At 36.3% G+C, this 24,184-nt stretch overlaps 1 protein-coding gene across 6 annotated transcripts in view; it reads left to right on the top strand.

The window, feature by feature from the left end:
- MRTFA (myocardin related transcription factor A) overlaps positions 1–24,184 on the top strand; it is a 77,600-nt gene that overhangs the window by 22,242 nt on the left and 31,174 nt on the right. For 3 of the 6 annotated variants that reach the window (XM_026696725.2, XM_087934758.1, XM_087934759.1), the window contains exons 3-5: positions 13,898–13,963; positions 21,239–21,294; positions 22,092–22,167. In XM_026696725.2, the coding sequence (XP_026552510.1) occupies positions 13,957–13,963; positions 21,239–21,294; positions 22,092–22,167 (139 nt within the window). In that variant the 5' untranslated portion in view covers positions 13,898–13,956. Of the gene's footprint in view, positions 1–4,406; positions 4,629–13,897; positions 13,964–21,238; positions 21,295–22,091; positions 22,168–24,184 lie in introns of those variants that run through there. The other 3 variants (XM_087934756.1, XM_087934755.1, XM_087934757.1) reach the window with 2 other exon arrangements.

Here is a 24,184-nt window from a genome sequence, read left to right on the forward strand (position 1 = left end):
CCTGATACTCCTTAATTCAAAAGATATGTTCTGCTGAAATCCTAGAATAGTTCTTCATGCATTTGTGAATTATTAGAGAATCACGCAATTTAGCTCCCTCTACAGATTTAAAAAGCCATGTTTTCATTCAAAATATTCCCAGTGCATTTGATAAATCTGTGATTTGGAAAGCATATTGATTTCCAGAATAGTATGACTCCCTCCAAACCTGCTTGCAGCTGCAAACCTGCTTTTCTGTTGTTCCCCATCCAGCTCCCTACAGCCACCAGGCATCATGAGAGGGCAGAGACATCATTACTCGGGTCACCATGTGTAAAGATGTAGAGCTGAGTATCATCAGCATATTGATAATATCTCAACCCAGGATGATGAATGATCGCACCCAACAGCTTCAGGTAGATGTTAAGCAAGCCCTGAGGGACAACTAGTAGAAAATAATTTGGAATACAATAAGAATCTCTTTGTAGCATTTGTAGACCAAGAGAAAGCATTTGATAGAGTTGCCCGGAAATTGTTATGGCAAACATTGACCCAATATAGAGTAAGTGAACAGAGTATGCAAAAGCCTATATAGTGACTGCAGAAGTATAGTCAGAACAAACCAAGGAACATTGGAACCCTTCACAATACCATCAGGAGTAAAACAGGGATGGCTACTATCATCACTATTCTTTATCACCTATATTGGCAGCATAAGCAAATAAGCCAAACCCAAGAATGGAAATAATATCAATGAACTACTCTTTGCAGATGACCAGGCATTGATAGCAAGTACAGCTAAGAAACTACAACATCATCTTATGGCCATGAACGAAGAATGCCAGAGTATGATATGAGAACCGATAGAAAATGGAAGTGATGGCAATTGGAAGAAAAAAGCATACTCTAAATCAGGGGTCACCAACCTTTTGGACGTCGGGGACCTCCAAACTCAATTTTTAATCCCGTGGACCCTGGGCAAATCCCAAAAAAAGTCTGCAGAAAAATTCCCCACCCTGTTTTCCTATGGATCAATCATTCTTTATTTGGGATCACAGGATACCATCTCCAGCTCCAGAAGCAGTAGAAGTCTTTCTTTCTCTCCCCCAAATTCTGCCAGAAATGATCTTTGTGAAACTTGTCGCGCCAGCGCAGCCTCTTTAAGCAGGATGCCTTGCAGGGTCCCACAGACTCATTTCTGGCAGAGTTTTGGGGAGAGAGAGACTTTTGCTGCTTTCCTTGTGTGCAGCCAAAAGCTGAAGAAGAAAGAAGCGAAAAGAAGCAGCCCAGTGGCCAGGCAAGGTGTTCCCCCCTCTCCTCACTACCTCGTATTGTTTGCAATGCAAGCGACGCAAGCCTTGTGTTTCTACGGGCCATGTGGGCAGCACAGCCTTGTGTTTCCACACAGCCTGGATTAATTGCTTTGCGGGGTGCTTTGGGGTGACATTTCTCTGTGGACCAGCAAAATTTTCTCACGGACCACCAGTGGTCCCCCGCCCACTGGTTGGCGACCACTGCTCTAAATATAGTAACTGGAACAAACATTAAACAAGTATCAAAGTTCAAATATCTAGGAACAACATTCACTAAAGATGATAAAATGGGTGAAGGGTTAACATACGATGCAGTGAGGCAAACCAAGTATTAGAACACCTTGCTCTATTCATACAATACATGGCAATATAAGAAGCATTTCATACAAAGCCTATTCATCCCCATCCTACGTTACCAGTACCAAACGTGGACACTTACAACAAAACATGAATAAAGGGAATAGATTGGTTAAGAATAGTTAATACCATGTTTAATGTTTTTAACAATGTGGTTTTGACTGCTTGTTTTTAAGTTCTCTATTATCGTGTAGGGGAAAAAAATGGGACATTCTGAAAGCAAAACTCTGTTAAATTCTCAGGAGAGGGAGAGATATGTCCTCAAATGCAGCTTCTTGGATTCACGCCGGTTGATCTTAACTGCCCTTTCAAATATAATTGTGTATATCTGTGAGACTTAATAAGCATTTATATATCCAAATGTTCTTGGCAGAATCTGGACAGAAATACAGGGTGACTTCTTAATTGATTGTCATCTTCAATGGACATAGTGTACTTGAACATTGAATTATATTTTTGACAATTTATTACATTAGTCAAACAACTTATTAATTATTAGATATATTTTTAGTAAATCACAAATACAGTGCTGGGATAAGATAGGGAACCCATTTGTCTCCAGAGGATAATCCTCCTCTCCTCCTCTCCTCCTCTCCTCCCGTCCACTCCATCATTCTTATAGAAGTAATAATTATGGTTAACTGTGATAGTTTCTCCAGCCTTCATTTGCTATTCCTGCATTTTTATTTTGTGGTATTTAAAACAACGTTTGTGCAGAAGAAACAGACATATATCCTATGTAAATGCAGGTCTGTTAGGAGAGTAGGAACTGCTGCAGAGCAACAAATTTAGGCAGAAATGCAGATTCCTAAGTTGATTATCTGTTCTGCTTTGAGATAAATTTCTTTTTGGCCACCTGTCCACCATTGCTAGGAAACTCCTGAACTGCTTGAGCAGCTGCAGCCAGTTGTCTGGAAGGATAAACTGCATACTCTCTGCAGACATGTACAGTTTATGTTATATTAAAAAAATATTTTAAAAGCCAAATGACTAGTGAGAAAACTCCCAAGTAGAAATAATTTCTGATAGTTTAAATAATTCCTATGAAGATAGATTGAAAGCCTTTAAACTTGTACAGGTAGCTCTTGCTGAACAGCTGTCTCTTTTAGTGACCAGAGTTACAACAGTGATGAAAAACTTTACAATCAGTCCTAAAAATTATGGTCTTCATAGGTCTTGTAAAGTAAAGGAATACTGAAGTAAGTTCAGAAGCACAGTCCCAGTTTCACTTAATGACTATTTAATGATTGAGTTGCCTGTCCCAATTGTGATTGTTCAGTGAGGGCTACCTATATTTCCTCTTGTTTTCACAGCAATCAGTGTAATTATTTGGAGAAGCCCTATATATTTGGGGTTCTCAATGTGAAATTTAAAAGGGGTGGATATTTTGTTTTTGTTCAGCAATAACATCTCTTTGTCCCCAGAGACAGACTGGAAATTTCCCAAGGATGAAATTGCTCCATTCTTTCCTTTGTAGAAGCAGTTGTGTAAGAAACGATTTTGCTAGAGCATTATATTCGTATTAATTATTTCTTACTTTCCAAATGAAATGCTGCTAAATGTTGAAACCCAAACCTAGCAAACCAAAAGCCTATGTATATTTTTACAAAGATTTACTGACAGCCTTTGCCAAAGTAAAGTGTACCAGATAGTGCTTTGGAAATTTTCAAAAAAAGTTGTAAGGAATGTTTAAAAGTACTCTGGGTATATGTTTATTTTGTGTTAGGCTAAATAATAATATAGAGCTTTTATTTTATTTTTTAATTTTACAGATTGACCTGAAGGAGTGGAGTATAGTATTTTTTCATGGAATTATTAAAGGTGAAATCTTGAAAGATGTAAAGATGTTGCAATTCTGTTTTTCACATCCAGAAACCCTCAATCAGTGGACCTTAATAAGTCTGAAATAAAATTTAGAACTCCTTCTGTTGTTTTAGATTAGAGTTTCTTTAATTATTTTTCTCACAAGATCATTCCCACCTTTAAAAATTATGGAGGACTCCAGAAGAGCTTTTGTTTGAGTTATCAACATTTGCCATATTAAAAATTGAAATAGATACATTTGCTGCTGCTACTTCTCAGGATCATTTGATGAGATTTTAATACTGTTTCAACATTGGCTGGCAAATAATTTTGATTTTGTGATCCCTGAGAGAGTCTCTCCCTCCAGGGTCCTAGCATCACACATTAAGAAATACTGTTGTTTTGTAATATTCAAAAATAAACTATTCTTTGCACAATAGGAGTGCAAAGAATTTAGTAAGGTACACTTTTATTAGATGCTATAGTTTAATATTAGTTAAGTTTGGATTATATAAGAGTTTTGATGTTTGTTGATGCAAACTTTTCATGTCATTTTGTGAACATGGAAATTTTAGATTTGGAAACAAAGAGGGCAGGAACTGTGTCATATAGTGTTGGCAAATGTCTGAGCTCTGAGTAAAGAAACCAACTGCATACTATTTTGGGTGAATGAGGTTAGCTGTTAGTGCATACAGCTTCATGAAACGTTCTGTCAGTCACTGAGTTGATTGTGAAGATTGAGGCTCAGTCTCATTACTGCGTGCATGGATATACATTCCATTATGAAAGAAAGACATTTCTGTGCCTGAACTTGCTGCTGACAAGAGTTTGGCCGGAAGCTTACTGATTCTGATCTTCAGATGTCTGCTTTTTAGATGTATCTGTCTCTTATATCTGCTAACCCCAGTGTGAGCTCAGCTTCAAGCTATAAACTGGCATTCAAGAGCAACGGTTCAATGGGACATTTAGAGCCATATATATTGGCCTTTACTTAAGTTTAACAACCCTGCACAACCCTGAGGGAATATTCTGATCCTGGGATTTTCTTCAACATGTTGGACAAAATAAAAACTCTCCAATCTACTTATGGTGGAATTGTACCATTTGCAGAGATTGTATTAAAGGATGTAAAGAATGCAGGTTTGAGTCAGGACTCCTACCACTGTTTGAAGGAAGGTTAGTAAGCTCTGTCTTGCTTATATTAAGAGAACTTTTAAAACTTGCCATTCATATCTCTTGAAGCTCTTCTTGTATGTTTGTTATAATACTGTACAGTGATTTCATTCATATTGATAGTGCTTAGATGTCTTTTAATTCATGTTAGAAGATGCTGTTTGTTCAATTTTATAAAGATCTGTTATGCGAAGGTATATGTGAAAATCTAAATTAGGTTTTAAACTTTAGTCTTTACAAGGCTTTCTATTTCAGTAGTAAGGGACAGAAATGATACAGGATGCTTGGATATTGATAAGAGGAAGAAACAAAAATAATATAGTAAAAGATAATAGACATTAATCTAATGGAGGATATTGCAGTGGATGATTCATGGAAGTTATGGATAAGGAAATGGATGATAGAATTTTATGATAGCAACCCAAAAGTCTGCACTGGGAGAAATAGTTGGAATAGCTATATAAGAAATCCAGACTGCTGGCATATGTGTTAGCTAAAAATAAATCCATTGGAATGACATGGGGAATTTAATGGAACAAAAATACCCTAGACAAGGCTTTGAAGCAGTCCCAGATCCAAGGGTGAGCTTCACCAAATCTAACTCATTATGTCTCAATACTGTGATTCAGATTCAGGCAGGGTGGAATAAAATAGTAACTTGATGCTTAAATATTCATGATTAAAATAACTACGTATGTTCTTTTTAAAAAATGAACCAGCTTGTCATTATTGTTACTAAGTAAAACTAGGTTAATGTTTCAGGCAGATTTTCTTGCTATAAGGCATATGCTATATGTCTTCTATAAAAATACAAATATTGGCCAACGTTTTCAAAGGAGATGTAAATAATAGCAATTGCTTATTGAATATTATGTTACTAGGGGCAACAACTGTATTTTTGAATTCAGCTTAATTTGGAAATATTAAAATGAGGTTAGTTATCCACAGATAATATTATATCTGGAGGTCTGTCATTTAACGAATGTGGTGCTTGATGATATATTTGATTGTGTTTCAGTGAAAGTTATCCAAAAATTCAAATTTGCATAGCAATTGCATAGCAATCCTAATTGTATGTTTTATGGATAAAATAGCAGATTGTAACCAGATTATATCCATATCCTCCTTTGGCTATTGCCAAATGTATCTACAACTCAGTAAATCATAGTCTCTGCATATGACTTCGTTGTGGACTTACATATTTTAAAGAAAATTTGGCACTGTATTTCCATGGAATCAGTTTATAAGATACTGGTTTTGAATCATGGCATCCGCAACTTATTTAATACCAAGTAACTTTATATCACTTACTTCTTTAGCGATAAAAGGTAAGAAGGGAGAAAAAGCGAATTATTTCAGTAAATATGCCATTTATGTCTTTTATTCACAAGTGCCTTTTAAATATTGTTTTAGAAAGTTTAAAATAAATAACTTTAAGAAAATTGGGCACCCACAAATTAACCGTTAACTGAAATTAGCTTTTCCCAACTTTTTTACCCTGGAGGAATTTGTAAGATAATTTTCAGGTCTTAAGAGAACCCCAGCATAAAAATCAGAAAACGCGTACAAACATCTTCAGTTACTGTTTCTCACAGACCTCCTTGCAGAACTGAAGTGCTCCAAAGCAATCAAGTTGAGAAAAGGTGGTTTACAGACTATTAGTCATAAAGCAAAGTTCCAAATGGGAACTATCATCTGTGAGCTGCTACTAAGAAAATTCTGGTTATCCCTCAAAGTGGCATTGCTGTCCTTTGTAGGGGGAACTACAGTTTTGTTGAGGCTTGATCAGTTTTTTTTATATAGCCAGCAAAAATGGAAGAACAACATTTCAAAATGAAGACGCTGTTGGAAAAGTTATCTGCATATATGTGAGTGTTCATATATTTCCAGATCTAAAGCAGAACGATTTTCTTCAAAGCAGAGTGATTAATATAATGTAATTTATGGGAATTAGTTAGAAAAAAAACAATGCCATATACAACAGGAACATGTCAAAATCATTCAAAAATCATTGTGAAGAACTGACATATAAAAGTACAGAATTCTTAGCTGAAGTTATGTTATAATCCTGCATAGCCTCCAGGCCAAGGCAAGTATTTGGAAGTTGGTTCAAGCATAGAGTGATGGCAATTTCATGCTAATAGAATGAAATTAGCAAGAATTAGCAATCCTTGCCAAAGGAGGTCACCAGTGTTGTTCTAAGTTATTTTCTATAAAAACGTTGAACGCACAATGGTTGTTATATAAATCTTGGGATGAGCTGATTGTCATGGTTGTAATTACAGAAGGTAATACCTGTTGTTTTATATCTGCTTTTGTGTTTGGTTCAAATGGAAAATGACCCATTTCGTGTTGTCCCAACATTCTGTAATAGGAAATGTTATGTTCTGTAACTCTATTTGCTATTTATCATTATGAACAGGGCTTGCGGAAGTTAAAGTAGATAAATAAAGTTAAAATAACTGGATAACACTAAATGTCCTCCCTTGAATTAAAGCAAATCTCCTCCTCTTTATGAAAACCAGAACAGATTTTAAGGAAACTAGACATAATTTTGCATTTTATAGCACTAAACTGTTTCCATACTAAATTAATGTAAGAATGGAATGTAAGTAGTAACTTGTTATAGTAGAGCCAATTACTTTCTGCAAAAATAATACAACATTCTGTTGTAAATATAAGCCTAATGACCCTTTGATTCATATACAAGACAAAACAATTTGAAATATGATAATGATGTCACCCATTCAGTCAAAGTCCGACTCTTGGCAATTCTATGGGCCAGGTTTCTTCACATCTTTCAGTCTAGCACTATTTGACTTTTTCTACGTTCTGGCTAGTGTCAGCTTTGATAGTGTTGAGCAACTGTGTTCTTTGACAGCTTGGTTTCCTTTACCACTAATGCTTCCAAACATAAATGCTTTTTCTAGTGAGTTCCCCTGCATAACATGACCAAAGTAAGTAAGTCCAGTTTCATGATTTTGCCTTCTAGATTTGAAATTAGTGGGAACTACATGGACTCAAATGAAAAAGTGGAAAAAACTGTCATAGTTGAAGACAAAAAGTGCATGATTCTTTTATCCATTATCCATCATTGGAAGAAGAGTATGGCAAATGGTAATGATTATTTGGAGAAGTAAAAACCACCAAGCTCAAAGAGCACCAAAGACCCCATGTACTCATTTTTTAAATTCAATTTCAGTAACGATTTATAAATCTTGGCCATAACATGTTCTTCACTACTATACAATGTACAGTTTCAAAGTCCTTTTTTTACAAAGTCAAACCTGGAACACTTTTCACTTAATTTAAACCTCTCAGTGTAAATATGTAAACCAATGATAGATGTGTTCTTCTGACTTTAACTCTTGTTTGTACTTTGATTAAAGTATATTATTTGACCATTGGTCCACCAGTCTGACCTCACCATCATTTCTTTTCTACAAAAATCTTCCTGAGGTGACATTTCTAATCTTGCCTCACATGGTCTAATGCAGGGGTGTCCAACCTTTCACCTTCCCTGGGCCACATTAGAAGATGAAAATGTGGTTTGGGCCGCACATAAAATAAAATAACAGTAACGATACCTGATCAACCCAAAAAACCATAGAAAACATAGTTAACATATTAAATTTATTTGGAAATGAAGTTAGTGAGATGTTTTTATTATTTATTATTAATTATTTATTAAAAATTATTTATTTTTTATCACGGTTTTTTATCACGGTTTTTTATCACGGTTTTTTATCACGGTTTATTTTCCGGCCAAATTTTGCGGGGGAGAAAGCTCACCCGCCTCGCACCTACCTCTCCTCCTGCAAATGGCCCGGCTGGATGAGGCAGGACTGGAAGGCAGAAGCAGCGGCAGGGGCAGAAGCGGCAGCGGCGACGGGGCAGAAGCGGCGGCGGGGGCAGCGGCGGCGGGGGCAGAAGCAGCAGCGGTGGCGGGGGAAGAAGCGACGTTGGGGGCAGAAGCAGCAGCGGTGGCGGGGGAAGAAGCGGCGGCGGCGGGGGCAGAAGAGGCAGCGGCGAGGGTGGTGGCAGGGGCAGAGCGGCGGCGGTGGCAGAAGCGGCAGCGATGGGGGCAAAAGCGGCAGTGGGGGCAGAAGCGGCGGCCGGGGCAGAAGCGGCAGCGGTGGCGGGGAAGAAGCAGCAGGGGCAGAAGCGGCGGTGGGGGGAGAAGCGGCAGCGGTGGCGGCGGCGGCAACAGTAGGAGGTGGCGCTCTGACGGCGCCCACCTTTTCTGTTGCTGCTTGGCCTGGCGCTCGCCTCGCCCCGCCTCGCGCCTTCCTCTCCTCCTCCTCCTCGCTGGCTCTGGCACAAAGGTTGGGGTGGGCACTGGGCCGCATTACGAGGCGACCTGGGCTGCATGTGGCCCACGGGCTGCGGGTTGGACAAGCCTGGTCTAATGCTTCAGTTTCATTATCTGAAGCAATATCATTTGATGAAACTTAGGAAAGCTTGACTTTTTTGTTGTAGCACCTGCCCTTGGAATGATATCTCTCTCCAATATATGGTTGGTGTTATCATGATAGATAGATAGACAGGCAGGCAGACAGACAGATGTCAACCGGTTATATATGCACACACATATATATTTCATTCATGACGAGCACATTTGATTTTCGTATAGAAATGAAGGAAAGAATTAGGTGTTATTCATAAGCAGCAGAGCCAGCAACAATTTCCTGCAGTAGGACAAAAATATTTCATACCCATCTTGTTTTAGCATACCATCTAATCTTTCCACTGGCTATAAGATTCCACTGATCATTCCTTGTTTATCAGCCCAGCGTTGCAAATTTTAATTTTGCCTCTTCAAATGGGTTACTTTAACTATAGTTGAGGTTTTTTGGTCCATAATAGCTTTCGCTATTGCTGAGAGTTCATTTCTGCCTCTCCTGTGGGAGTCACCCAAGAGAAAGGTAAATGCATTCAGTCAGATATCATCAATTCAACTCAAGTGAGAACTTAAGTGGAAGTCCTTGCTTTCCTTTTCTACAGTGGTGCTTGAAAATGTGAAAGAAAGAGTCTAGATATAAATACTTTGGCCATTCATTCTAATACCTACTGCCAGCACAATTGCATTGGTAGAGGCAAACTCAGTTCCAGATTATTAGGAGATACTTCCTATTTAGCTGAAATCGTAGGTTCCATACCTCTTTATTATGCAATATTTTTTTACAACTGCCTAGACCACACTCTTATTAGCTCTGTAGTGATTGTGGCTGATGTAAGTTTGCCTGTCAGTTCTTCAGCTTCTAATCATGTAGGAACTTTGGACTGTATAACAACGTTACAATTTTGTGTCTTGACTAATTTACTTTCAAGCTTGTGGCATAACGTACATTTCAGATTCTCAATATTGATAACATTTTCACTAAAAGTACAGAGAGTTAAGTGAACTATTTCATATCCTTTGTGCAGGAGGAGGGATTCTTTTAATTGTTCTGTCTCTAATATTTATGAAATTCCTATTGCAATCGAAAATGAAGGAGCTTGTCAATAAAGATTTAACCTTGCTTATATCTTCAGTGGCTTAATTTTATCTGACACACTTTGGTTAAATGTATTTTCTCCCGTGGTGGTCTTGAACTTCCATTTATACTAGTAACTGATCCTTCCAATTTCCTTCCTGAAGTCTTCAACACTTTTAGATATGACATGACCTTATCAAGAGAATTACTGTATTCCATATCATATATTGATTTTTGTTGAAATTTGAACCATTTTGTTGTGAATGCTGGTTTTAGACATATGTCGTTATATTTCTAAAGGGACCACACAAACCTATCTCTAATTGGGGATCTTGAAATATCATGTGAATTCACATAATCAGGCCATCCACCCCACTAAGGTAGTACTTATGTTAAACCCAGTGTAGCAGTCATTAAAAGTCATTAAAACAAAGTCTGATAAAAGCCTTAAACCTCAAAGTCTGATAAAAGTATTTAAACTCAGGCAAAATCCAATATGATTACTGTACAGAGTCTGTGCTGAATTTAGAGATCACCTATCAAAGACACAGTTAAAGTTAAATGTAATTCTCTGTTTATGTCTATTCTATCCTATTTTACTTTATGATGCCATCTACTTGTACAGGACTTGCTGATGGTTGCAGAAAGTGATCCATCCTATTTGTATTCTGCCAAAAATAGGAAGATAGGGATAGGAACAGGCATTGCCCACTATTCTGAAAATTCACACTGAGAAGTTCTAAAAACATGGAATACCTGCTTGAACAAATCCTATGTATCCCAAATAAGATGCTGTAATAGATTTTGGATTGTTGCAGTTGACTGGTGCAAAAACTGAAGGGCTAATGACTGTTCCTAACCATTTGGTTAAAAAAGTACTTCATACCGTCTAATGCCGGGTGTGTGTGATCAATGAACAATCTGTTGATTAAAAGACTAGGGTATAGAATCTCAGGCAGGATGCTGGTTTGTCCAGAGAGTGAAAATGAAAAATAATATCAATAGCAGCCAATATATTAGCTTAAACTGCTTTTGCAGACATCACAACGTGTAACAGAATTTTGTACTCTAAAATAAAAATGTGGGCAAAGCAGCAGCCTTGTGGCACTTATAAAAGCACAATCATTTTAATTTTTATCTATAGCTAACTTTCAGCATATCTGTAGTTCTAAATTTTTGTCTAGTTAGAATGGGTGTTTTCACTTCCTATGCAAACTGCTTGTCATTACGGTTTTGATCCACCCTCTCAGTATAATGTAGCAATCAAGTGAAGCCACTATCAGTAATTTCACAATTTCACATGTAGAATTAATGTGCTTTTAAAAATAATTTCAGAGTAAATATAAAGAAATAATATGCTTTAGTAGTTTTAAATGTTTGCATTGCTATATTCTATTTTTGCTGAAAGTATCACACCTATCCATCTAAGTATTTTTCTAAGTCTGCTCATTTAACCAGAGTATGCTTAAAGTGTAAATATAAATGAATTTTGTAAATTTAGGAAGACAAAATTTTAGAAATTGTGAATAGCCACATAATAAATATTAATAGTACAGTGTTAGTCACAATTTTTAGAGTGTATCTCCACAAGCATCTCTGCAGAAATTGCTAGTTTGTATTTTTTTAATGTCTCAGAAAATAAATACTCTGGCATAACCATTAAATGTATTTCATTAAGATAACTATTAAATTTAATTTCCTTATCCAGTGCAATGTTTTATTTGACTTGGTCCTTCCTTTACAATATATACGAGGATGATCCCTGGCTTGGTAAATGTTGTGTGTGCCTTCCATGCTTTGATGTCTAAATCAAGACTTACTGCTCCTGAATAAGTTATAAGGGAAAAATATTATGGTCTGCTTATCAAGATAGACACACTTCTGGTTTGGTTTGTTTGCTCATGCCAAGAGAGGAGCTATTAAACCGGATCAGTCAAAAATTCTGACTTCCTTGCAGTTCATACTTACTTTGCAAATGTCACAATTTCACAACTGAAATATTACAGTTTCAATGTCTATAAAACTATGTAGGAAAAATGGTTTTCTAGTTTTTTTTCTAGAAATACCCGTGATGGAGAACCTATGGCACACATGCCACAGGTGGCACGCAGAGCCATTTGTGCTGGTATACAAGCTGCAGACAAACTTACCTTACTGCGCATGCGCACGCCTCACAACTGATCTTTCTGCCAGTTTGAGGCCTTTATTGGCCCCCCAAAGGCTTGAGGAAGGCTTCTGCAGACTTTGCAGGCCAAAAACTACCCCTGTTTTGTCACTTCCTGTATTTTCAGAAAAACGGGAAGTAATGAAACGGGGCTAGTTTTCGGCCTGCAAAGCCTGCAGAAGCCTTCCTCGAGTCTCTGGGAAGGTGAAAAAGGCCTCAAACCAGCTGAAAATCAGCTGTGAGGCACAGTGTAGGTGGCGGGGGTGGGCAGCGGGGGTGGGGATTTCGCACGCATACGTAGGGATGTGGGGGGGCACGCATTGCCTTCTGGGTGCTGGCATGCGAGTGTGAGCATGCAAGCGTGCACACAATTTTTGGCACAGGAGCCCAAAAAGGTTAGCCATCACTGATAGATACAGTACTCATGGATAAGATGAGAATTTTAGATCCCAAAATATACCAAACAGGCTTGCCTTATCCATAGATAGGCTTATCTGTGAGTATACAGGTAATCCTCCATTACCAACTGCAGTTGGGACCAGCAACTCTGTTGTTAAGTAGTGTGATTGTAAAGTGAAATGTGAAATGACTACATTCACTTATGATGTCAATTACGCTGTAACTTCCTTTTCTCTTCCCACTAAATTTGCTTGTTGGAAGCCAGCAGTGAAGCTCGCAAACAGTGAGCATGTAACTGCAGAAGAGTGCAATGGCTGTAACTCTGAGGACTAATCATAAATCTCCCTTTTCAGCATAGTTGTAACTTTGAATGATCACTGAACAGGCAATCAGTAAGCAAGGACTATCAGTATACTCATGGACCTTTATAGGTAATAGTTTTTAAAAGTGCCCATGAATATTTGCAGATAAATTCATCCACGGATATACCAACCCTCAAAGTTTTAACCAAAATAGCATGAAAAATATGTCACCACTGATAAGACAATTGTGAAAATTAAATCATGAAAATTTTGAGAGTTAGCTTATCCATAGGTGGCACATTTTTCATTGCATTTGGTTAAAATTTTAAGGGTTAGATAAGTATCTGAATATACACGGAATATTGTGGATGAAATAAGGCTCATGGATATTCACTCATGATAAGTGTTAGTATATGTCAGAAGGAGGTAACGGTATTAACTTTCAGACTTAGGTTTCATCATGGATCAGCTTTATCCAGGAGGATTGTGGGGATTATCCCAAATTGGCATGTTCCAGGGATTTTCTGAATGGTGTATATAAAGTGATACTTCAGCAATCATTGTTTTGATAACATCCTACTAGTACAATATCAGTTTGTGTAGTCTCTTCTTGTTTTCTAATTTCATGATTTGCAACCCTATTAGTTGCTATAGGAATTATTGAGTAATGGCCTATTTTCATACTTTGTGGATTTTTAAAATCAACTTACTAAAATGCTTTGTAACTTCCTCTCCCGCCGTCCTCTGCAGAATACGGAAACCTTGTTGCTGAGGCCACTTCTGCAATTTGCAAGTGTTGGGTGGGGATTCTGTGCTCATTGCTAATGTTCTTGAGATAGAAAAAAATAAAAATGTACAGGAAAATGTGCTCTGCACATTATATTTTACAGTAATGTGCTCCTCACTTATTTCTTTGTCTGCCTTATGCAGTGCTACAGTTGAAGCTCCAGCAGCGACGGACACGTGAAGAGCTGGTTAGTCAAGGGATCATGCCGCGTAAGTATAACTTAAAATTTGTTATTCCTCTTTGAGACATTTCTATTCAGATGAGAGAAAGAGTTTGTTCTCCGTGAAGAATGTGTGAGCTTGGGGGAAAGGCCATTTTTAATTTCTGATACTCAACACACTAGCAAATACTTTCTGAGCATTTGTACAATGTAAATCGTACTATGCAAAAACATCTTATGAAAAGATGTTGCCATCCTCAAAACAATTTAAATATTGCATTCATGTTATCATTTCCTTAGCAGGTTTCCTGTTTAATATACTACTGTCTTGCTTGAAGCTCGAACATGGCTGCACACTTGCTTAGGAAAATTACAAAGTTAATTTTTCTGCATTTGCAACACTGTCACACTGAAGAACTACTGTATATCAGAGCCACTAGATAACAGGTTTTGCAAAGAGGCGTGTTACAGCAGTTCATCAGATACAGGGAAAGAGAATGATGAAGTGAATACAGGCAGGATTAATGAATGTTTTAAAAATTACTGTCAGACGTGAAAAACTACTAAAGCAAGAATTTTAGGTATTAAATGCAGCAATAATTTTTGAGCAAGTAGGAAAGCGGAAATTTCTTTAGTTGTTTTGGTATTTGGTGTGAAGCTTGCAAAAAGGGTGCTAAAAAGACTGTTGAGCAATCAGGTGCCCAACACATCCATACTTTGTTGCACTTTACAGTATGAGCTACCTACTTCTCATTGGCAGTTTAAAAAGGATTCTCTTCTTTCAGATTAAGCAGCACACATTTTTAGCTATTGTGTAAATATATATTTTTGTTCATTGATTTGTTACAAAGATTTACTTAAAAATAGCTCTTGGACCTGTGAATATTAAAAAAATAAAAAGGGGAATTTAAAGTGTATTCATCCTTGTTAATGTTTTATATCTTTCATTTTAATTTATTGTAAGCCACTCTGACTTGCTTGGATAGTGAGATGGGTGGCATATAAATTTAATATTAAAAACTAATACATTTAAATTTATGATGCATTACTTTAGGTTTACTTCCTCTTCTATATAGGCACATATATTTTTAAAGAATGTACTTAATGTCATTATAACAATTGTCACATTTTAAAATATCGCTTTATGGTTCTATGCTGTAATTGTAAATCTTATTGATATATGCTTTCCATTTCATCAGAATTTGGAGGAATAAATTACATACTGATTGGGTGCAGGGACCTTGTCTCTTTTTTAATAATAGGCTTTCATAAACCTCTGAGGAATCATATTATGGTTAAATTGCTTGAAGCAAAGTATGCTCCAGGTGCTGCTTTTGAATGGGAGGTTGGTGTATAAATAATCTTCCCTTATCCAAATGTAATTATAGATAAGGGTACCAAACTGGCATGCATAACTAAGACCTGTGTGCCCTGGGAGAGAGGTACCCCTGCTTGGAAAAATGACTATTTGGGTTACAGGTTTGGCACTAGCCAAGACCTTGGGAGGGTGTGTGGTCATTGTCATTCATGTGTCATTGAGGGCTCTTAGAGGATCTGATTTGCAGAAGTATAATGTGGTATCAAAAGCCACTTAGAGTTCAAGGTGCACATGGGTGGATTTACCACCTCCATTCCAGTTCCAACACAGGTCAACTACAAACACGAAACAAAACTGTTTCTGTATGAAACACTGGCCCTAAACTTGACTGAAAGAGATTTAGATAATTCACTACTTCCATATTCTTGACTGATCATCATCTTTTCAATAACTCTTCAGTCTAAAAAGGAAAGTTTGAAGACATGACAATATTTATCTAAAATCATTGGGTCTAAAGACTTCTTCTTTAGGAGAGGTGTACCACCATTTCCTTCAAAGAGAGAGGTCCCTCTCCCTTTACACACACACACACACACACACACACACACACTTTCTCAAAAATGGTGGAAAATGGATAGTTCCTCCGAGTGCCATGGAGATACCTTGCTGTGTTAGCTAGCAAGATGGCTTTCTAAGCGGAATTGTTCCTAGTTAGTATAATCTCTCCAGAATGAAAGAGAGGTTACTGAGATCATCCATGAGATCACCCATGTGGCTCTGAACAGCTGCTCTTCATGAGTAGACTGCAAAAACTGTCATTTTTACTTTCAGTTTATGAGTGGAATGACTGAGAGTCAGGATTTACATCAAGCTCAGACTCACAAAACAGCCTTTATGGACACTAAACTTGATTGAGCCTCATATTTTAATTACTTTTTGATATTTTTAAAAAATTATTTACAAATTGGAGAGATTAAGACTCTAAGGGGCTAAAGGGATTTGGAATTATAGTTTTGTATTATTTAGAAGATACTTTCTCATGGGAAAATGGAGGTTGTTTTCTTTTTTATGAGAAGGAAACTTTGAAGGCTGGACACTAGAGCCAGATGATAAAGAAAAAGGAGCAGAAATCCTTAATGCAAATTTTTGAATTCCTTTCAGCTAAATTTTTGGGCAGAATGGATAAGATGCTTGATAAAGTTGATAGCATATTTTAATAAAGTTATAAAAAATGAGATGCAATGGATATTTATGAAATTAATTTAAAAGAGGATGTAAAAAAGGATGTGGTAGATGACTTATTCCCTAAAGGAGATGAACAGATATTAAATCAGGAAACTGATTTGGATCATTTTTTAAATCTCAAGATGCAAATAAACTCTGCTAAGATTTGAAAGGACTTTTTAAAAAGTTGACAAACAAAATGATAAATTTTACTTATGCATACAAGATAAATCTATTGAAGTTCAAAAGAATTTTTGCGTTGAAACATAGATGAGTAGCAAATTAGCTATAAGACTTTTTTTTGAAGGTGTAAAAAAATCAGGAAGGGTTTATAATATTGGCATGTTCAATCAGAGTTTAAAGAAGAAAATAGTTATTGGTACATCTGATTGCCCTTACTGGACTTGCGTTGACAAAGATTGATTGGCAGAGTATTTGGACTTTGGTTTCCTTATTTGAGAAATGAGCTACAGGGAAAAGAGAGATTATATTTAATTTTAAGATGATGATAAGCTATTCAAAAAATTTTATCTGCTGAATGAAGGAGAAAGTTACATCTTTTTTGTTTCTCTTTCCCTTTTTCCTTTCTTTTCCTTTTTCACATACCAACATTCAGCCCAGAGTGCCTCCCCCCATTTTTGTATTTTTCTGTTGTAGTTTACTTTTGTTCTTTGCATGTGTAATCCTCAATAAATGTTTTTGGAAAAAGGTGTAAAATGATTAATAAATTTATACATACCAGCAAAAAAGCAAAAATATTTTCAAAAATATTCAAAATCCCAGTGAAAGAGACCTTGGAATTCTATATGTTAAATTTTATTGTGATAACACATTTAACAAGTTAAAGTTAGAATAATAAACCTTTTGATTAATGATAGAATGTATAAATAAACCTTTTATATTTCATCATTCTTTTATGATAAAGATAAAATTAAATGGGAGCAAGGGTGGGAAATCAAAGAACTTTAGTGTTTGAAAGATTAATATTTAAAAATTATATTTTTGTTATTTATATAACAAAGAAACACAGTTGGATAGTGTTGCCTAAAAACCAAAAGAAAAATACTTCATGCTTCAATATTTTGTGGGAGGTCTACATCTTTCCTCTAATGGTGATGTGAAAGGTTATGCAAAATTCAGTTAATCAAGAAAGGTACATTTGGGGGGAACTAAAGAATACATTGTTCTCTTTCCAGACCTTGTGCCATTCTAGGGGACTTCAGTGTTTCAGTTAGAATGGACAATATAAGTAGTCCTCGACTTACAATCACAATTGAGCCCAAACTTGTGACAGGTGTTAAGTGAGTTTTGCTCCATTTTACGACCTTTCTTGCCACACTTGTTAAGTGAATCACTGCATTTCTCATAGTTTTTAAGTGAATCTGGCTTCCCCGTTGACTTTGCTTGTGAAAAGGTCGCAAAAGGTGATCACATGACCCTGGGACTTTGCAACCATCCTAAATATGAATCAGTTGATAAGCATCTAAATTTTGATCACATGACCTTGGGGATGCTGCAACAGTCATAAGTCACTTTTTTCATTGCTGTTGTAACTTTGAATGATCACTCAATGGACTGCTGTAATTCAAGGACTATCTATAGTGAGAAATGTTGGGAGATGTTAATTCAGCTGCACCGCATATGCCACAGGACTCATTTCTTGATTTAAAACTATTACGTGGCTGTGTCTTATTTTTAAATTACATTTCAGTTTTTAAAACATTTCTATGTGCTGTATTTTTCTCTAATTCCATAGGAAATATGGCATGAAATCGGAATCGAGTAGAACCTAAGACTGCTTATTAACCAGTAAAATCTATACTTAGCTACTTTCTATGTTTAGCAACACTTAATAGGTTGCTTTAATCTTATTCTCAATCCTAAAGAAGCATTCTTAAAAAACTAATGTTGAAAAAGTTAAATCATCCTTCTAGAATAACCAAAGAGAGGTTACTACAGTTCATAAGTTCCTACTTATCACTATAAAGTATATTAAGGCCGTGCTTTTAAAAAGCCTTTTAATTTTATAACTGACACCATAAAGTTGTTTGACATTTCTGGGCCATTTATTATATCCTTTTTAAACAGCCAAGAAAAATGGATGGAAACTGATAATACATGTTCACTGATTCTTTTCAGATTCTATCTTCATTTGTGAAAATGTTATGGAAGAAATAGAGAGAAACTTGTTCATTTTTGGCATTTTCAAAAGTCAAGTATGAAATTTTCTTTGTCACAGTGCCAGCAATAGAAAGAATTATAAACCAGAGTGTTTTTCCAAAGAAATTCTCATGAGGATATGAAAACATTTCCCTTGGGGTGTTTGCTAAATAGTAGTTTGCTAGTTAGCTATCTTCTGGATGGTTTGGAAAAGTGAACATGCCACATTGCTGAGATCCATTTGTTTATAAAATATGTGACTACAGCCCCATGACTACATATGGCCTTTGAATCTCCTTTTTTTCCTCTGGAATCATGTCAAGACATGTTGCCTAATTTCAGTGGGGTTGTTATTAAAAATTGAAAGTGTTGGGATGAGAATCATGGCAAAACAATGATAAAAGTTTTTTTTCCTATCCCACTCTCTCCTCCCCAAAAAAACAAACCAGGAAAAAATGATTGCTTTGTCCCCACAAATTGAATACAATTTAAATACATATTTCAGAAACTACATGCCTTGATGAATGTTGGGCCTTCAGTAGCAAGGAAGCCATTTCCAGTATCAGTATCCATCATTTATCACCTCTTATTTCAGAATGTGTTTGTCTATTTATTTACTAAATATATTTATATGACATACAGTAACTCCAAGCAGTATGCAGCATTACAAATCAACTACAGGTAGTCTTTGACTTACAGCCATTCGTTTAGTGACTATAAGTTACTACGACACTGAAAAAAGTGACACATATGACCGCTGCAGTCATAAGTCATGGACACATGATCAAAATTCAGATGCTTGGCAACTACTATGTATTTATGATGGTTTCAGTGTCCCAAGGTGTGTGGCCATCTTTGGCGACTTCCGACAAGCGAAGTCAATGGGGAAACCAGTTTTACTCAACAATTGTGTTACTAACAACTGCAGTAATTAACAGTTGTGGCAGGAAAAGTCATAAAATGGGGCAAAATTCATAACTTGCTTAGCAATGGAAATTTTGGGCTCAATTGTGGTCGTAAGTCAAGGACTACCTGTATATAAAACTCAGAAGCCTCAGCACAAGCACAATTGTACAAGCCACTTGATTTGCTCTATTAGCCTTGGGGGATACTCCATATAAGAAGCAGACTCAGGTGAACCAACTATATTTTATTGTATTAACAGAATCATCCATGTCTGAAAAGTACATTTCTCCTCTGTCACCTTTACAGCACAAGAAACTAGTTTGTCACACTCATATTTCTTTTGTTGGCTAAGCTGCCTCTTATCTGACTATCTGCCGGGGGCAGATCTTCACTTTGTCTCCCAAGGTCATTCTCACATTCCATTACAACATCTTCCTTCTACATTGGAAGCATTTGGAATGCATATTTACATGAGAAGGTATTTTTATGAGGTGTATTATAGCATTCAGTGAAGATTCCCTCTGCTAGAATATTCCCCTCTCCAAATACTCATTCTATATTTTTATTTCACTATAAACATTTCCTTCATTGGTTCCAATAGGATACTTAATTTTATCTTAGCTAGTTGTTGGTTCATTCATAGTACATCAACTACATTTATTAGCAAGCCTCTCTAAACCAGAAATTTGTTTCGCCTAAATAAAAGGACTAATTAATTAGTTTATATTATTGTTTCAAAACATAATAAGAGAATATCTCTGTTCTAAATGGATATTAGGCTATAGTTTTCTCTTCCTTTTTGCTTTTTACTCAGGCTAGATGAAGTCAATTTCCTCCCCAAATGGTTAATGAATAAGTGTCTATCAGTCTATTAAGTATATGTCAGATTTCTTTTCACTATGTATAATGAAACAATATGAGCTGCTCAGTTTACTTATGTAAAAATCACCATCACCGGCTTATTCAGCAAAATAAACGTTCTGTTCTCCCTGGAGCAGTAAAAGCAGAGAGCTGAATTTTATTCTGCCTCCAAGGATAATGGACTGAGAAAACATTGTTGCCAACCATTTTTTTTCCCCCAACCAATGTGAACTTATTAAAGTCTGGCAAAGATAGCCCTGCCAGTGGATTCTTCTAAAACTTGCATACTGCTAAGTTTGGGGGGGCGGGGGGGGGGCTCAGTGGCTTAAAATAGGAGTTATTTTGGCAATTGTCCATTGTGGAAAAAATTATTCATGTTGAACTTAATTCTTAAATTTTCAGTCACTTTTATCTTGCTAGTTAAACATGCTTGAAATATATTCCTCACTTATTTGTATTTTCTTTCTGTAAATGATTAAATCCAAATACACGGGATTGTATTTTCATCAGATATTTTTAGAAGACTTTATATAACTTTATATATGATTTTACATAAAGTTCTCAGGTAAACAAATATTTTCTTTCTGAACTACTTCACTAGCTCCTTCCCTTGGTGTGTGCTTTGCTCATCTGCCTACATTTAGGTGCAGTATTTTAGTGATCAGAGAGTAAATTTCATCATTGGTTTAGGTTGGCAGAATACAATGTAGATTAAATTGGTGCAGGATACAGTTGAGCATATGTCAAAATAGCTGTCTTCAGTATCTTGTCCAAATGATTTTGATGATTGTTAATCATAAATGTTCATATATGTGAGAAATTAAGCTGTGTAATTGAGTTGTTGTCTTCCAACAGCTTTGAAAAGTCCAGCTGCATTTCATGAACAGAGAAGAAGTTTGGAACGGGCCAGGGTAAGCACAGCATAACTTTTAACGCTTAACATCTATAACATCTTTTTTCAGATTTGACCTCTGATTTTTCCAAATGGAGACCTCCATTCTTTTGGAATATTTTATTTTATACATTATATGTAATGCGATGGAAATGGTAGCATTATTAATAAATTAGAGCCTAGGATGCCTGCGGGAAAGAGACTTCCATTTATTTGATTGATCCCACTGACTGCTTCTATGTTAGGAACTGTCTGCTAATATAAATTTAAATGGAACAATTTCTGTTTCCTGAGAAATAAACTGAATAAAAATACTATATCTGGGGCTACAATCATAAAGATCTTCAATGAGTTTGGTGAGGTGTTAATTCAGTGACTGTTGGCTTGGCTTGTTTTAAAACTAAAGTGTGTGGGGAATTATAATTTCAGTCAAAACCTTTATATTTGTTATATAGTGATATGTATGTAGCCTGGGATTAAGGCTGATTTAAGTGTCCTTATCAGTAGATGTGAACATAGGCAATTAATGCATCCTGAACATCTCAAGCAGCAGAGTGTTGGAAACTCTGTGCTTCATTTTCTACACGGTTTTCAATCGCTGATTAAATGCTGTGCAGTCATGCAATGTAAGCAAACGGATATGATGGGCCTTTTGCTTCTTACATTCTTTAGCAGCATCGCTACTGAGATCTGAGGCAGTGTTATTTCTTCTACTTGAGAATCTAATGATGAATTTTAATAGGAAAATATTGCATGTTCCATATTTAGTCTTGTTACTTCATTGAGGATTAGAATGTATTTTTCTGTATTTTGCAGACAGAGGATTACTTGAAACGGAAGATCCGGTCCCGACCAGAGAGGTCAGAGTTGGTGAGAATGCACATTCTAGAAGGTACAATCTCTTGTATATGGTTGTTTAGTAAGTTTTTGGAAAGATACAAACTAGACATTCATCATTCTCATGTATCACTTCTGTTCATTTAGAAATAGATAGGCTAATAAAGTGCAGGGGCTAAATACTTCTTGCCTAAGTAACTCTTGCAATATTAGCCTTGCAGCTTAAGGGATAGCATTTTTAAGGTCGTTTTCTAAATACATTGCTGTTGGTCCTGGAAAACTGGCTGATTGTAAAGAATAATTATTATTAAAGAATAAAAGCATTAGTTCTGTCTTTATAGTAGAGAAAAATCCTCATTATTGTAATATATGTAATATACTGCCAGTTGTAATATGCTACCAGATTCTGCCTGATGCTGGGCTTATATGCCACTGGTGGGCTTTCCATCAGCATGTGGTTGGTTATTGTTAAATCAGAAATCTAGGCTAGAACTCTGGCAGAACTCTTGTGGTGTTATACATCTCTAAATAGTTTCTTAACTGTTAGTTTGAATTAGCAATTAATTCTGTATTAAAAGAGTTTTTATAACTTTTTGTGAAGTTTTAAAGCATTTTGTTCTACAACTTTAGCAAATCTGAAAATGGTCCAGAAAGGCTGTCATGTGTAAGCAACAAGAACCACTTGTGAATAGACACAAGCAGAAGTCATCTATGTTACAAGAATCTTACCATGAGAATGGTCAGATAAGGCTTCAGGAATTCTGGGGAAAGGTGACCTATGCCACTTTCTGCAATGCAAGGACTCTAAGCTTGTCTTAACACCTCCCTCCATTCTAGTTGGAGATTCCACCGCAGGCTGTCACTTTACATTTGACTTCAAAAGAAGAAGCATCTTTTTCTTCAAAAGAAGAAGTGTCTCAAAATTTTCAGAAAAAGGAAGTTGAAAAGGAAAGTTAGTAATATAGGGTCAGCTAAAATATAACCAGATCAGGAAATGCACTATCAAATACAAGAGGTCATCTGTATGATTAATAATGTCAAGGAAGCTATTAGAAAAATGGCTTCCTCTAGAGTTTGGACTATGGCCAAATGAGAACAAAACATACACTGTTTTCTGTTAAGAGATGCTCAAGAGATGCAAAAAGGATTTAGAAGTACTCATTGCTAATAATAGTATACTAACTAGAGATGGAATTGGTATGGAGGTTGGATTGTTATTGCTGATGAAAAGAGATTTAAGCGGATGATGGAAAGAAGGAGAATGAGAAACTAAATCACACTGAATTCTGAAATGATTACATATTATTTGATGTAGCAAAAATTATATCGTGTATCCTTAAGTATGAAATGGCCAATATAACACAGTTCTTTAATAGATCCAAGAAGTAGCTCAGTGGTTAAGCAAATAAAAACAAACAAGTTTAAGAAAGTCCAGAGGGAAGGCTTTTTTAAAAAATTGTCATTCGTCAAGAAGATGTGGAAATAGGGGATACTGTTCTCCAGTGCTAGAAGGAATATACTTTGTTTTTTGTCTGAAAGATGACAAAAACTATGCATGGGTACAAGTGTAATCTAACTGTTTGCTGGAAGAGAAGCTGTTCTCTGTTGGTCAATGAAGATGGGGAAATTTTGAATTGGATACAAGGAATGCTTGCAGAGTTATAAACACTAGAAAGTATCCCAGATTAAAACATGCCAAGCTGTGGAAAGTTAGAGGAATCTGAGATAAAAGCCCAAGTCTTTCAAATGAAACCTTACATTTTAGAGCTTCAGAATAATTTCTAGAATCTTGTGATCTTTATGAACCCTTGGATGAAAAGCACCTGCCAAAGCTCAGAGCAGCAAAGGCAACTGTACAGACTGTGCAATGGGAGTAATGTCTGCCTGTGCATGATGTAATGAATAGTGGTGATCAGGTACACCCTACTGAGAGGGACTTGAAGCAGCTAGGTATTTTGGCTGGACCATTTATCGAAAGAAGCTGTGTTGCTTTCCTGGGGTATGAATTTGGAATAAAACTAAAACATATTCAGGGTTCTTTAATCCTACTCTGTCTACGAGTGTTCATGAGA

The sequence above is a fragment of the Pseudonaja textilis genome, chromosome 5 (genome assembly GCF_049901715.1).
Source record: "Pseudonaja textilis isolate UNSWEBS1 chromosome 5, rPseTex1.2, whole genome shotgun sequence".
Classification (NCBI taxonomy): Eukaryota; Metazoa; Chordata; class Lepidosauria; order Squamata; family Elapidae; genus Pseudonaja; species Pseudonaja textilis.